We start from the raw sequence: 14,670 nt of genomic DNA, 5'->3' as shown, positions 1-14,670 counted from the left end.
CTCCATTGTATATTCTTGCCTCCTATGTCATAGATTAGGTGACCGTAGGTGCATGGGAGGCCAAATTCTTCAGCAGAAGAGCTGAGGAAGAGATTAAGGGTGTGTGTATATGTGTGTGTGTGGGGGGCTGTATCTTAGTGGCTTGAAGCCACATGGAGGGAGGTTCATGAAAAACTAACAAGTATTTATATCTATATTTTATCAATGGCTGTGTTGCCTATGAGATTTTCTCAATGGCCCTTTATTGCCATGTCTCCGTCTGCTCTCTTGTTGTCTCCCATCTTGTCCACGTGCCCTTTCTGACACTATTCTCTTCCCATCTGCTTAAACAAACAACAAAACAAATACCAAATTCTTCTTCTCTCCTTTAGAGCAGCTTGAACCTTTTGCTTTCTTGATCGATGTCTTTCATGGGCCTCAGGTTTCACTTTCTAACTAAATAGAAGTCTCGAGAAATTTTCTCAAACAAAGATATTTTGGCATCAAATATTAACTTGGTACATTTTTCACCTTATAAGAACTTGAAAGAATCCACTAAAAGATTTAGTTAAAGGATTTTAATCTTCTTGGTAAGAACCATTTCAGTGGAGGTGAAGGGAAAGAAGCTGGACTGCAAAGGTTGAGTAAATTGGAGGAGAGAAAATTGAGACAGTGTGTGAACGTGATTGCTTTGAGATGGTTGTTTGAAAGGAGAAGGTGGGACAGTAGCTGAAAGCAGATGGGAATGTCAGGGAAGATTTTTAACAGTTCAAGTAATTTGATTATGTTGAAATGCTTATGAAAAGGAGTCAAGAGAGAGCAAGAGAAGAGAGTCACTGAGGTGGTGGGGGAAGGACATATCCAGGAAACAGGAGAATTTCTGTTACCACAGGAAAGAAGGAAGGAAGGAAATGGCTACAGGTGCAGGTCAAACTCTATGTGCGTGCAGAAAACTGAGGAAGTTCCCATCTGATTGATGTCCCCTACCCCTCTTCCTCCTCCTCTCTATTTTCCTTCTTCATTGCTGTGAATTAATAGTCAGACTTCTGTGTTAGGAATGGACAGGGAAAGGATGAAGTAGATGTTTGAAGAAAGTGAAAATAAGGGTAAGAGTTCTGCCAGGAAACATGGAAGCGTTCCTAGTAGCATAGGAGGGACCTTTTGAGGTTGGAGATCATGCATTTTATTACTGTGACACCATTCTGTCCATTTCTGTGATATTTGTTCAGCAGCCTGGATGTAGGCATGGAGAAGATGCTTTTCCAGGGCTAGTGTTTCGCTAGACACCTGGGATGGAAGTGTGGCAGAGAAAAGGAATGAGTATAATGGCCAGAGGTTGGTTGAAGTGTTGGATTTCTGGTTTGAGAAGAATACGAAGAGCAGGAAGGAGCTGGTAATTTGGTTTAAAAAATTTTCCTCTGGAACCTGGGTTGGAATCTTTCTGACTTTTTAGTCATTTCCTGCTTACTATATTGATTCAGAGTTCATATGTAAATTTTAAGTAGACCAGCAGAAAGCTTTAGGGTTCTAAGTAAATAGATTTTAGCAAAATTGCCTGAGACCATTTGGGTATACACATTCCAACCTCATATTTTTCTGTTTTTTTGATGAATGTGCTATCCTAGAGAGAATCAGATTTTGTTGAAGTCAACATATTTGTGGCATGATGAAAGTAGTTAGGAATTGGAAATCCTAGATTCTAAGCCTATTTCTGACAGCAGTGAGCTATGTGACCTCAGAGAAGTCTTTTTAATTCTCTGGGCCTCAGTTTCTTCCTTTTAAATGAAGGGTTTGGTGTAGATTCTCTAAACTTTCTTCCAGCTCTAACATGCCTGAAGTTCATGGATGTGTGCAATTCTTTGACTCTGTCTGTGGTTTCCAGTGAAGAGAGAGCAATTGGTTTTAAAAACAGTATATGTTTATCCTACTGTAAGGATATTTCCAAATGAAGATCAATGAAGCTCAAATGTCTCTTGGTTATACCATTCCACTGGTCAGGCTCATCCCTCCAAGTTTTTAAGCTTAGGCAAAACAGATGATAGTGATAAACATGGTTTAGGTCCATAGCAGAAAATTAAAGACCTCCATAGACTTAGAGAAAAATATTATGACACTTACACTTCTCAGGGAATATGATCTTTATTTAAAAGAGAAAGATTTATTGACTCTATATCCTGCAACTGCAATTCACTTCTAATTTACCAGTTGAATAGGAAATCTACCTGTTGAATTTTTGGTTTGGGAGAGTTTAGTTCTAAACCTTAAATTCAGTATGGGGGTTTCAAGGCCTGTGTCTTTGTTAGTCACAAAAATTTAATTCCATTTAGATTGGTAAGCTCTTGAATCATTGATATCATAATGTAAATGAAAATTAAAACCAACTAAAATCCATTGCAGCAAGAAAAAATAGCAGTATGAACCTTGGCTGGCAGACTAGTCTCTTCTGTTGTTCAATCTCTCATGGATGTTCATTGGTAGATAAAAATTGCAAGGGATGATATAAACTGATGCATCTGTTTGAAATAACATATCTAATCTTCTGCTCCAGAAGTTGTTCACAGGGTTTGACAGCAAACTCTAATACATATTCATAACCAATGCACTTTGTGACCAAGGGAAATTGAAGCAAGTGCAACGGAATGAAGTGTGAGGAAGCAGCATACCAATTTTAAACTTAATTCTAGGGCTTCCCTGGTGGTGCAGCGGTTGAGAGTCCGCCTGCCGATGCAGGGGACACGGGTTCGTGCCCCAGTCCGGGAAGATCCCACATGCCGCGCAGCGGCTGGGCCAGTGAGCCATGGCCGCTGAGCCTGCGCGTCCGGAGCCTGTGCTCTGCAATGGGAGAGGCCACAACAGTGAGAGGCCCGTGTATCAAAAAAAAAAAAAAATTAATTATAGAGATGGGGGGAAGGATGCACTGAGATAGTATATCTTCATCCAGCTCTCATGGAGCTTTACCCAAAAATCATGTTACCTATTTGATAGAAGAAATATTATTTTTGGTTAATTACTTGATAAAACCAGAAGATTCTGGGGAAAACAAGATTCTGAGATCCTATTAGAAACTCTTTTTTTTATGTAGAGAAAAAGAAGCACTGCAGAATTTTAATCATCTAAAAAAATTTTTTTTTTCAGACTTAAGAAAGATTTCTGGTCCACACAAGATTTCAGTTCATGGAATGTTTTTGACATGTTTAAGTCCTAAATTCAGTTTGAAATTAGGAAAAGCAATAATTAGTGTTATTCTTGTGATTTTTTTACTTTTGGTAATCTAGAGCCATGTGTCATTCAATGTGATCAGCATCCCTGGGCTCCCCACTCTAATGTAAGTACTCGAAGAGCATAGACTTCAACTACCTTGTTCAGAGCTGGTGCTGAGGGCTTAGAATAGTGTTTGGCATGGAGAAGGCACTTACTAAGTGTTTGTTGAATGAATGAATAAATAAATCTACCTCATGACACCTTGTATGATGTACATGTTCAATATGTATTTTATTAATAAATAGATCAATGGATGGAAATACTTCTCTAAGTGGTTTACAACTTGCCATTTGACATTAATTTTCAGAATCTGAAAGTAAATACTCAACAATATCAGGCAGTGAAACTTGGGTCAGTGACATGTTAACTAACTATCAGCTTTGACAAAGGAGAAAATACCCAGATTTCTGACTAAATTGGATTGTGCTCTCTCTGTAGTAGGACTTGTATTCTTGTATTGGGAAAGTATTCTTGTATTCTTGTCTTGGGGAAGTCCCTGTTCACAGAGTAGGAAAAAAAAGAAAAAATTCTTGCCCTCATTTCATTATAAAATATTGCTATAGGAAAAAGTCGAGGAAAAAACAAAGATAAACAACATTTCTAAGAGTCAACAGATTTGGAAATATTTGTGTCTGCTTTGGGAATGTTTGATCTGTTTTGCCAGCAAGTATGTCAATGTTCAGCCTTACTAGAACTATTTTTTAGAAACCAGTTGGTGACTCTTAAGAAGAATGAGAATACCCCAACTTGGTGAGGTATAGGCAGTCTCATACTTTGTTAATGGAAATGTAAATTTGTTGAGTCTTCTGGAGGAAGATTTGGCAAAATATATCAAAAACTTGTGCAAATTCTTTGACTCAGCAATTCTGCTTCTAGGGAATTTCCCTCAGGAAATAATTGGACAAACAAGCAAAGATGTATGTGCAGGAATGTTTGTTGCAGGGTTGTTTCCATGAAACAGGAACACATTGGGAACAATTGAAGTTTTTATTAACAGGGGTTATAAATTTTATGCCTTTCCATAGACTATTCCGTGGCCATTAAAATGATGTTAAAGACCAATATATATTATACAAGGCATAGCTTCATGGTACGATGTAAAATGGAAAAAGCAGCACACAAAGGTATGTAAATCATGACACCATTTGGTAAATAATGCACAGGTATTTCTGTTTCTGCCTAGGAACAAGTCTGGTAGGCTGTTGGCATTACGGAGGATTTTAATTTTTGGCTTATCTATATTTTGTCTTTTCTATAGTAAACAAGGATTATTTTATGCAAAAAATAAATAATTTTTAAATGTGTTGGCACACTCATATATTGCTAATTGAAAGTATGTGATCTCTTCTTGGTGAAAAAAAGGGCTGTGAAGTTTCTTAGAAAGGGTATATTTTCAGAATTTTGTGCTTAGCCTTAGTGCTCAGTTTTTATATAAGTTACAGTGAAATCCAAATCTTAACAAAGCTCAAAAGCTGAAGAGAATGTAACAGAGTTCATGCTTTTTTTTTTTTTTCTTAAAGACAGCTCACAAGAACTGACTGTAGTTGCAGAAAATGCTTTCTAGGTAAAAGGAGATGATTTTTAGAATATTCTTTGAAAGGGATTCAGGAAGACAGGAAGATTTTCTAAAGGTCTAAAGTGCTTGCTGAGATAATCAGCCAGACATTCTGAGTATATTAGCTTCCTTGCAAGAACAATGAGAAGCCATAGCTGGTTATTTTCTTACTCATAGTTACATAGACATAGCAAAATAAACTTCTTAACATCATCTTAGGAAGAGCTGAATGAGAATACATTTTCTAATGGATCATTCACTCTTCAATTTTATTAGAAAAGGAGTTCTAATAGATGCAGAGGTACTAATTATTACTCAAAAAGACCAGACAGAGAATCATGGCTAATAGGAGTGAAAGGGTATACTTTAAAACATTATGAGGTAGTTTTTATTTGGAAGGCCTACATTCAAATTAGAACAAATTGTCTATGGGAAGAAGGTTTTGTTAAAGACATACTAATTAAATTTTTAGTTGAAGGAACTGAGAATTATTTTATGCTCTATGTTTTATAATGAAATCCAATTTCATAAATTCTTTTTTTTTTTTTTTTTTTTTTGTGCTACGCGGGCCTCTCACTGTTGTGGCCTCTCCCGTTGCGGAGCACAGGCTCCGGACGCGCAGGCTCAGCGGCCATGGCTCATGGGCCCAGCCACTCCGCAGCATGTGGGATCTTCCCGGACCGGGGCATGAACCCGTGTACCCTGTATCGGCAGGCGGACTCTCAACAACTGCGCCACCAGGGAAGCCCCAATTTCATAAATTCTTAATATTTCCCTAGCTAGACTAAATATATGCTTGTGAATTTAACTTGATGTGGATGTGTCTTCAACAATAATAAATATTGTTTGAATAAAATTGTTTAATGTGGGACTTCCCTGGTGCATATTTATTTAGAATGAAGGATTTTCATGGTAAAACCATGGTTTTATTTTAAAACTAAAAGCAAAAAAAGCTAGTGAGTGAACAATTAGTAATAGAATTGCCAAGTATGTCATACAATTGTGCTTCTCTGTCACATTTCATAAATTGGAATTATTTCTCAAAATTTCCCCCGGTGCATATTGGCATTATCAATGTGCAGAAAATTATAAAGTTGATCGTATATGTTACTTTGGGGAAGAAAATTAATTTTCTTCTTTGTTTATGGTCTATTTGCCATTCCATATTCTAGAATGTAAAAAAGAATTTGTCTTGGTATTTGTCAGTCAGAACAGTTTCTTGTTCGTAGAAATAAAAATAAATTACAAACTTATAGGAAGAAAATAAGGTTTGGCTTTAAAATGCTTTTTGTTAAAGGGATAATGATATAGATTTGAGAGTCTGATTGATGTCATTATATAATAGTTTAAAATTGAGATCAACTTGACTTAGCTTTCAGGAACAGTTTGCAGTTTGGGCTCAAATGGAGTGTTTTTAAGATAAGGTTTCTTTCCGTACTCAAGATCTGGGTCACTGAAAAATTTCCATCATCTAAACTTTTTAGTCTAAAAATAATTTAACAAAGTTAAGAATGATGGACTTCTGAGTAGTTCAAACGGCTAAATACCAATTATTTCTCAGAAAGTTAATTTAATTAATTAAAAGCTTAGACTAACTTCTATTAAACACTTGATTACTTAGTTCTCACACACGTGGTATCTCAGTTAACCGTTTTTATTAAGACTATATTTTTAGAGCAGTTTTACGTTCACAACAAAATTAAGGGGAATGTACAGAGGTTACTCATATACCCCTTACCCTGAAACATGCACACCCTCCCCCATTATCCGCATCCCCACCAGAGTAGTACGCTTGTTACAACTCATAAATCTACTTTGACACATCATACTCACTCAAAAAGTCCAGTTTGCATTAAGGTTCACTCTTGGTGTTGTACGTTCTATGGGTTTGGACGAATGTATCACGACATGTATGCGTTAATGTGGTTCCATACAGAGTAGTTTCACTGCCCTGAAAATTCTCTGTGCTCTGCTTATTCATCGTCCTCCACCACTCTAATCCCTGGCCACCACTGATCTTTTTACTGTCTCCATAATTTTGCCTTTTCCAGAATGTCATGTAGTTGGAATCATACAGCGTGTAACCTTTTCAGATTGGCTTCTTTCTGTTAGTAACATGCATTTAAGTTTGCTCCATGTCTTTTCATGGCTTGAGAGCTCATTTCTTTTTAGCACTGAATACTATTCTATTCTGTGGATGTACTATAGTTTATTTATCCATTCACCTATGAAGTACATCTTGGTTGCTTCCAAGTATTGGCAATTATGAATAAAGCTGCTATAAAGATCACTGTGCAGGTTTTCGTGTGGATATTAGTTTTCAAATCCTTTGAGTAAATTCTAAGGAGTATGATTGCTGGATCTACATATGGTAAGAGTATGTTTAATTTTGTAGGAAACTGCTAACCTCTCTTCCAAAGTGTCTCTATGATTTTAGGTTGCCACCAGCAACGTATGAGAATTCCTGTTACTTTACATCTGTGTCAGCATTTACTGTTGTTAGTGTTCCAGATTTTGGCCATTCTAACAGGTAAGTAGTAATATATCACTGTTGTTTTAATTTGCATTTCACTGATATGATATGGAACATCCTTTCATATGCTTATTTGCCATCTGTATATGTTCTTTGGTGAGGTATCTATTAAGGTCCTTGGCCCATTTTTAATTGGATTATTTGTTTTCTTATTGTCGAACTTTAAGAATTCTTTGTATATGTTGGATGAATTATTTATCAGATGTATCTTTTGAAAATACTTCCCTGTCTATGGCTTGTCTACTAATTCTCTTGAAATTGTTTTTCATGAGAAGGTTTTAAATTTTAATGAAATCCAGATTATGAATTCTTTCTTTCATGGATTGTGCTTTTGGTGTTTCATCTAAAAACAAACCTAAATGACCAAACTCAAGGTCATTTAGGTTTGTTTCTATGTTATCTTCTAGGAGTTTTATAGTTTTGTGTTTTACATTTAGGTCTGTGATCCATTTTGAGTTAATCTTTGTGAATGGTATAAGGTCTGTGTCTAGATTCATTTTTTTGCTATGTGGATGTCCAGTTATTCCAGCACCATTTGTTGAAGATTTTGTCTTTTCTCCATTGTATTGCTTTTGGTCCTTTGTCAAATATCAGTTGACTGTGTTTATATGGCTCTATTTCTGGGCTCTCTATTCTGTTTCATTGATCTGGTTCTATATTCTTATGCCAATACCACACTGTCTGGGTTACTGAAGTTTTATAATAAATCTTGAAGTTGGGTAGAGTCAGGCTTCCAACTTTGTTCTTGTCCTTCACATTGTGTTAGCTCATCTCAGTCTTTGGCCTCACCATATAAATTTGGAGTCAGTTTTTCAATATCCACAAAATAACTTGCTGAGACTTTTATTGGAATTGCATGGAATCTATAGATTATTTTGGGAAGAACTGAGATCTTGACAATACTGAATCTTCCTCTCTATGAACATGGAATATCTCTCCAATAATTTAGTTCTTGACTTTGCTGATAGGAATTTTGTAGTTTTCCTCATATAGATCTCATACACACTTTGTTAGATTTATATGTATTTCATTTTTGACAGTGCTAATGTAAAATGATATTATGGTTTTAATATCAAATTCTTCTCATTCATTGATGGTGTATAGGAAAGCTACTGACTTTTGTATATTAATCTTGTATCCTGCAATCTTGTTATCATCACTTCTTAGTTCCAGGAGCTTTTTGTTGATTCTTTCAGATTTTCTACATAGATGATCATGTCATCTGCGAACAAAGACAATTTTATTTTTCTTCCCAATCATTATAATTTTACTTCCTTTTCTTGTCTTACTGCATTAAGTAGAGCTTCCAATATGATGTTGAAAAGCAATGGTGAGAGGAAGACATGCTTGCCTTGTACCTGATCCTTTGTAGGAATGCTACAAGTTTCACCATTAAGTATGATGTTAGCTGTATGTTTTTGGCAGATATTCTTTACCAAGTTGAGGAAGTTTCCTTCTATTCTTAGTTTACTGAGAGTTTTTATCATGAATAGGTGTTGAATTTTGTCACATGCTTTTTCTGCATTTACTGATATGTCATTTAACCTTCATAATCATTTTCTTGAGACTGATATTTTGCTATATCCACTTTACAGATGGGAGAATTAAGCCTCAACAGTGAAGTAACTTGCCAGTAGTTCCCACAGTCTCTGATGGAACCAGAATTAAATCTACAGTTGTTTGACCTGCTCTACAATATGCTGCCTCCCTGTGTTTACCATCAATTCTGACTCTTTGGCTCTGAGGTAGTAGAAAAACAGATTCTCTCATCATGAAGCTCACCGAACTAAACAGCCTATCAATATTAAGCTATATACTTATTTGAAATACAGATGCTTCTCATTATTCATGGATTCTGTATTTGTGAACTTGCCTACTTGCTAAAACTTACTTGTAACCCCCAAGTCAATACTCAAGGCACCTTCATGGTCATTCACACACATGTACAGAGTGGCAAAATGTTGCAGTCTTCCAGTGTGCCGGTTCAGTGCTGAGGTCAAACTCAGTGACACCCTGCCTTCTTATTCCAGCTCTCGTACCATAAACAAGTGTCCTATTTGTGCTCCACTTGGTGCCAGGTTTTTGCATTTTGTGCTTTTTTTGGTGATTTCACTGTTTAAAATGGCTCCCCAAGTGTAGTGTAAAGTTCTGTCTAAGTGCAAGAAGGTTGTGCTGTGCCTTATGGAGAAAATACGTGTGTTAGATAAGCTTCACTCAGTCTTGACTTATAGTAATGTTGGCCATGAATTCATGGTTAATGACTTAACAATATATATTAAAATGTCTTTCAGTGGAAACAGACATAAAACAAAATTAAGAATTGACGATGAAAATATTGTGACCAGAGGCTCACAGAAACCTAATGTTGTATTTCCCATAAAAGCCATGGTTCAGTATCTGCTAATTTAGTGTTTGCAAAGGCTTTATAGAACATAACTACCGCGAATAATGAAAATCAACTTATAAGGTTTCACTGTCTTTGTAATGGTGTGTTCATAGAGGTGACTTCTTGCCCTTGGATTAAAGTGTCACTGTGATATCATTTTACTGGCTATGCTAAACTCTCTTCAGGGATTCACCCATTTTCTCTAAACCACTGTATTTGTTTCCTATTGATGCTATAACAAATTACCACAAACTTAGTAGCATAAACCTCACAAATGTATCATTTTACAGTTCTACAGCTCAGAATTCCAAAATGGGTTTTACAGGGCTAAAATCAGTGTGTTGTCAAGATTGTCTTCCTTCTGGAGCCTCTAGGGGATAATCTCTTTCCTTACCTTGTCCAGCTTCTAGAGGTCACCTGAAGTCCTTGGTTCATAGCCCTGCATCACTCTGTCCTCTGCACTCATCATCATATCAAACCTCTGACTCTCCTATCTCCCTCTGCCAGTTATAAGGACATCTGTGATTGAGGATGTCAGCTTGTAGGTCTGTCAGTTATTTGCTCTGCAGCCCCAATTCATTTAAGTATAGCACCATTATAAAGTAGGTGTTTTTCTTTGCATCTTGGAAGAATCGCTGATTAGATCCACCTTTGGGGGTAGCACAGTGCTGTGGTATTTAGGATGTTTTCACTGATGTCTTGTTTTTTTTCCTGTTTCTAGCCCTCAGAGCCAAGTCAACCATTTGTATGTCCAGAGAAGAATTTGTGCAGAGGATGACAGAGATTGTTGGTTGGGGCACAAAGGAAGAATATGGAGAGCTCTTTGATAAAGTGGATGTGGCCCAAGATGGCTGTATTAATTGGGACAAGCTGACTTCATTTATGCTGTTAACACTTTATGAGAAAGATGAACAAGCAAAGGCAATGGTGGTTCCCCAGTGGAAAGACCTTGAATTCCTCCCGGTGAAATGCAAGGACACCATTCAAAAAGTAATTTTCTTAACAAGTTCAAGTCGTTATCTGATCATCAGGAAGGAAGGTTTAGTAGGAATCTGGGGAGAGAATTTAAAGCTGCAAGAAATGCTTCCCATCATTTCAGATGCCAACAAGCTTAAACACCTGTGGCTGACAAGTATGGCTTCTCTGGAAAATGAAAACAAGGTACAGAGTCTTTATAAATAAATTTATTGCTTGTAAAAGGGGGGAAATGATAGGACAGGGCTCCTGATCAATAGCAAGTATAACACTAGCAGTGACAGAGAGCTGAATTACTCTTTTGTACCTCTCATCTCACCTGGAGGGAATGCAAGTAAATCCAATTCACAGCCTGTTCTGTGTGTGCCTTTAAATAACAAGGCTGATAGTGACTCAGATTGCTGGCTCTGTCCCCAGTGAGGCCATGCTGCATTACTAGCTGATAAGACCTTTATGACTGTAGTTTTTAGCAGAGTCTTGGATCTGTATGCAGAGCTGAGAGGCTATATCAGTGCATAGCACAGCTCAGTGCAATTTCAGGGAACTGCTTATCTGATGTTGACCACTATACTAGTCAGTTTCTTGATTTTGATGGGTAGGGCCCATTCAGTCCAAATACCCTCATATAACTAGACCTATGAGAAAGATAACATATTGAAAGGAAAGTCAATTTGTGAGGGAAGAATGCAGCTTAAAGAATCCATATTCTTAGTATTTTACATTAAGCAGATGGTAAATTTTACTATGAAAAATTTAAGCTTACACACAAGCAGGGATAATCCCATTAAGAACCAATATCCACCCTTAGCCATTTACAATTCACAGCCAATCTTGTTTCACCTACATCTCCCCTCTATTGAAATCCAAAACATCCAATCATCTAATCTGTAAATATTTCAGTATTTTGAAAAAAGTCTCTCTTTTTAGCATAAACATAATACCATATCATATTTAATATCAATAGCAATAATTCCTTAATATCATCAAATATCCACTCATGTACATATTTCTGTCTTATGATTTTTTTAATAGTTTGTTAATTGTTTGTTTGATAGTTTGAATCACCTAATGACTAATAATGTTGAGTATATTTCCATGTGCTGATTTGCTAACTATTTATCCTTTTCGGTGAAGTGTCTATTCAAATCCTTTGCCCATTTTTTATTGAGTTGATTTTGTTATTATTGAGTTTTGAGAGTTCTTTATATATTCTGGTTATATGCAATTATATGATGGATAATTTACAAATATTGTATCCCAGTTTGTGCTTTGTCTTTTCTTTCTCTTACACTGCCTTTGATATTTCATTTTCAAGATTGTTCATTGCTAGTGAATATAAATAGTTTTTAAAAAGTAATCTTATATTCTACAACTTCGCTGAACTCACTTATTGGTTCTAATTGGTTTTGTTGTTGTTGTTGATTCCCTAAGATTTTCTGTATATAAGATCGTGTCATCTACGAATAGAGTTAGTTTAACTTCTTCCTTTCCAATCTGGATGCCTTTTATTTACTTTTCTTGCCTAATTTCCCTGGCTAGAAACTCCAGCACAGTGTTGAATAGAAGTGGTGAGAGTGAACAGCCTCGTCTTATTTCTGATCTTAGGGAGAATACAATCAATTTTTCACCATTAAGTATGATATCAGCTGTAGGTTGTGTTTTTGTTTTGTTTTGTTTTGTACATGCTCTTTATCAAGTCTCTTTCTATTCCTAATTTGTTGAATATTCTTATCATGAAAATGCATTGGGTTTTGTTAAATGCTTTTTTGTATTTATTAAGATGATCATACCACCTTTTTCCTTTATTCTATTAATATGGTGTATTACATTAGTTGATATTTGTATGTGTTAAACTAACCTGGTATTCCTGGTGTTGGGAGGAAGAAATTTTCCTCTACCCTTCTAGGTTGGTCCAATAATTAAATTGAAATGAGACAGATTAACAAGGGAAATCAAACAAAAGTCTAATAACATGTATATATGGAAGGGACCCAGGAAAACTGAGTAACTCACCAAAGTGTCCAAAGACTTCACCTTAAATATCATCTTTAACAAAGACAAAAGAGGGTGTTGGGATGGTGGTTTGGGATTTCAAAGGGGATGAAGGCAATTTACATGAGGATGGAAAAGCAAATATATGGTATACAAATATTTGCTGAGCCATACAGAGATGCTGGGACTCAGAGTGGACTCTAGACCCTGAGTTTCTGCCATCACATCTAGCCCATGGTCTTTGCAGATATCTCTGGTGATAGCTCTATTCTAGGAACAGGCCCTTTATCCAAATTCTTCGGGCAGCTGGGGGGAGGTAAAAAGAAAAACTTCCTGAGTCTTCTGTTTCTTAAAAATAATCAACCTAAATTAATCCTCATGCCAAAGAGACACATTTTGAGGTGGCAAATTTTGTTTCCCTACACTGGTATAAATATTACTTGGTCACGGTGTGTAATCTTTTTTATATGTTGCTAGATTCTCTTTGATACTATTTAGCTGAAGATTTTTACATCTATATTCATTAGGAATATTGGTCTGCAGTTTTCTTTTCTTGTGATATCTTCGTGTGGTTTTGGTATTAGGAAATACTGGCCTCATAAAATGATTTGGAAAGTGTTCCCTCCATTTCTAGTTTTTGGAAGAGTTTGAGAAAGATTGGGTTTAATTCTTTAAATGTTTGATAGAACTTATTAATGAAAAGTCATCCAGGCCTGGGATTTTCTTTGTGGGAAATTTTTTTGATTACAAATTCAATCTTTCTATTTATTATATGTCTGCTGAGATTTTCTATTTCTTCTTGAGTTAGTTTAGGTAATTTTGTGTTTCTAGGCATTTGTACATTTCATTTCAGTTATCTAATTTGTTGGCTTACAGTTGGTCATGGTATTCTCTTATAATCCTTTTCTTAATTTCTGTAAGGTTGATGGTAATATCTGCTCTTTTATTTCTGGATTTAGTAATGTTTATCTTCTCTCTCTTTTGGGGGGGTTAGTCTAGCTAAAGTTTTGTCAATTTTATTTACAAATGTATTTACCCTTTCTTAAATAGTTTTTAGGATTTTATTTGACTTAGGAAGGCTACTTACAGAATTTTTAGTAATTTATTTCTGTGAAAGCCTCTGCTTGCCTCATAAAACATGGTTTTTAAAGTTTCTGTATGGTTGTGTGATGCTGTAGCCTTCTATGTCCTTGTCTTTCCTGTGATTAGTTGCCTAGTCTCCCATGGGTGGAAGAAGTTGGGGGTCTGTAAAGTAGGGATAGGGAAGAAAGTGTGTTCAAATGGGAAAGGTTTTATCTTGCCTAGAATACTTGGTTAGAATAAAGCACATTTGTACTACCATGCTATACTTCTGTAATACATTAAGGACCCTCAGGTGCAAATGTCTGATTTGGTGCTAAGATTTGCATGTCTGCTTTTCATATTGTTTTCACTAAATCCATCAGAAATATTTTCTGATTTTCTACTTTGCTACTTTAGATAACAATGGCTTTTACAAGAAAAGAGATTTGTTTCTATGATCTGCTGTCCAAAGAAGAATTTCCTTGTCAATATAAACTCCAAGGCCTGAAAGGAACACCAATTTGCATGGATTATTGGTACGACCTTTTTTTTTTTTTAAACTGAAGTGAATTTTAATACAGAAAATGAAGACAGCATTTTGCAAATTTATCGCTCAAAGGGGTATCTCTATTTGAGGAAATCAAATACCGCAAAAAAAAAAAAAGAAATGAAATGGTTACCAAGGTAATGCAGGTCAGGGGATCAAAGGTGAAGGGTCACACATTATTAAAAAGAAATCCAAAAGGATGGCTGCATCATGATCTCTCATTAGTGTTCCAACGGTGCCTCTCTTTGGGTAAACTTGAACATTTAGGCAGACATTCAAGCAGCTTTTTCGGTAAAAAGATTTTTACATGACTACTATTGCTGTTCCCATGATCATCTTCCGGCTTGTTTTCAGCAGCCATTTCCCCTCCGCGCGCCACA

General features: G+C 36.1%; 1 protein-coding gene across 1 annotated transcript in view; it reads left to right on the top strand.

Annotated features, from left to right (window-relative positions):
* WDR49 (WD repeat domain 49) overlaps nucleotides 1-14,670 on the top strand; it is a gene marked incomplete at both ends in the record, with an annotated part of 147,948 nt that overhangs the window by 22,384 nt on the left and 110,894 nt on the right. Inside the window, 3 exon segments of the mRNA XM_081235345.1 lie at nucleotides 10,436-10,451; nucleotides 10,454-10,875; nucleotides 14,161-14,279. Coding sequence (XP_081091471.1) covers nucleotides 10,436-10,451; nucleotides 10,454-10,875; nucleotides 14,161-14,279 — 557 coding nt within the window.

This window comes from Mesoplodon bidens (genome assembly GCF_964165515.1).
Source record: "Mesoplodon bidens genome assembly, chromosome: 5".
NCBI classification, from domain to species: domain Eukaryota; kingdom Metazoa; phylum Chordata; class Mammalia; order Artiodactyla; family Ziphiidae; genus Mesoplodon; species Mesoplodon bidens.
Note: the sequence above shows the minus strand (reverse complement) of the source record. Positions and strands in the feature narration are given on the sequence as shown.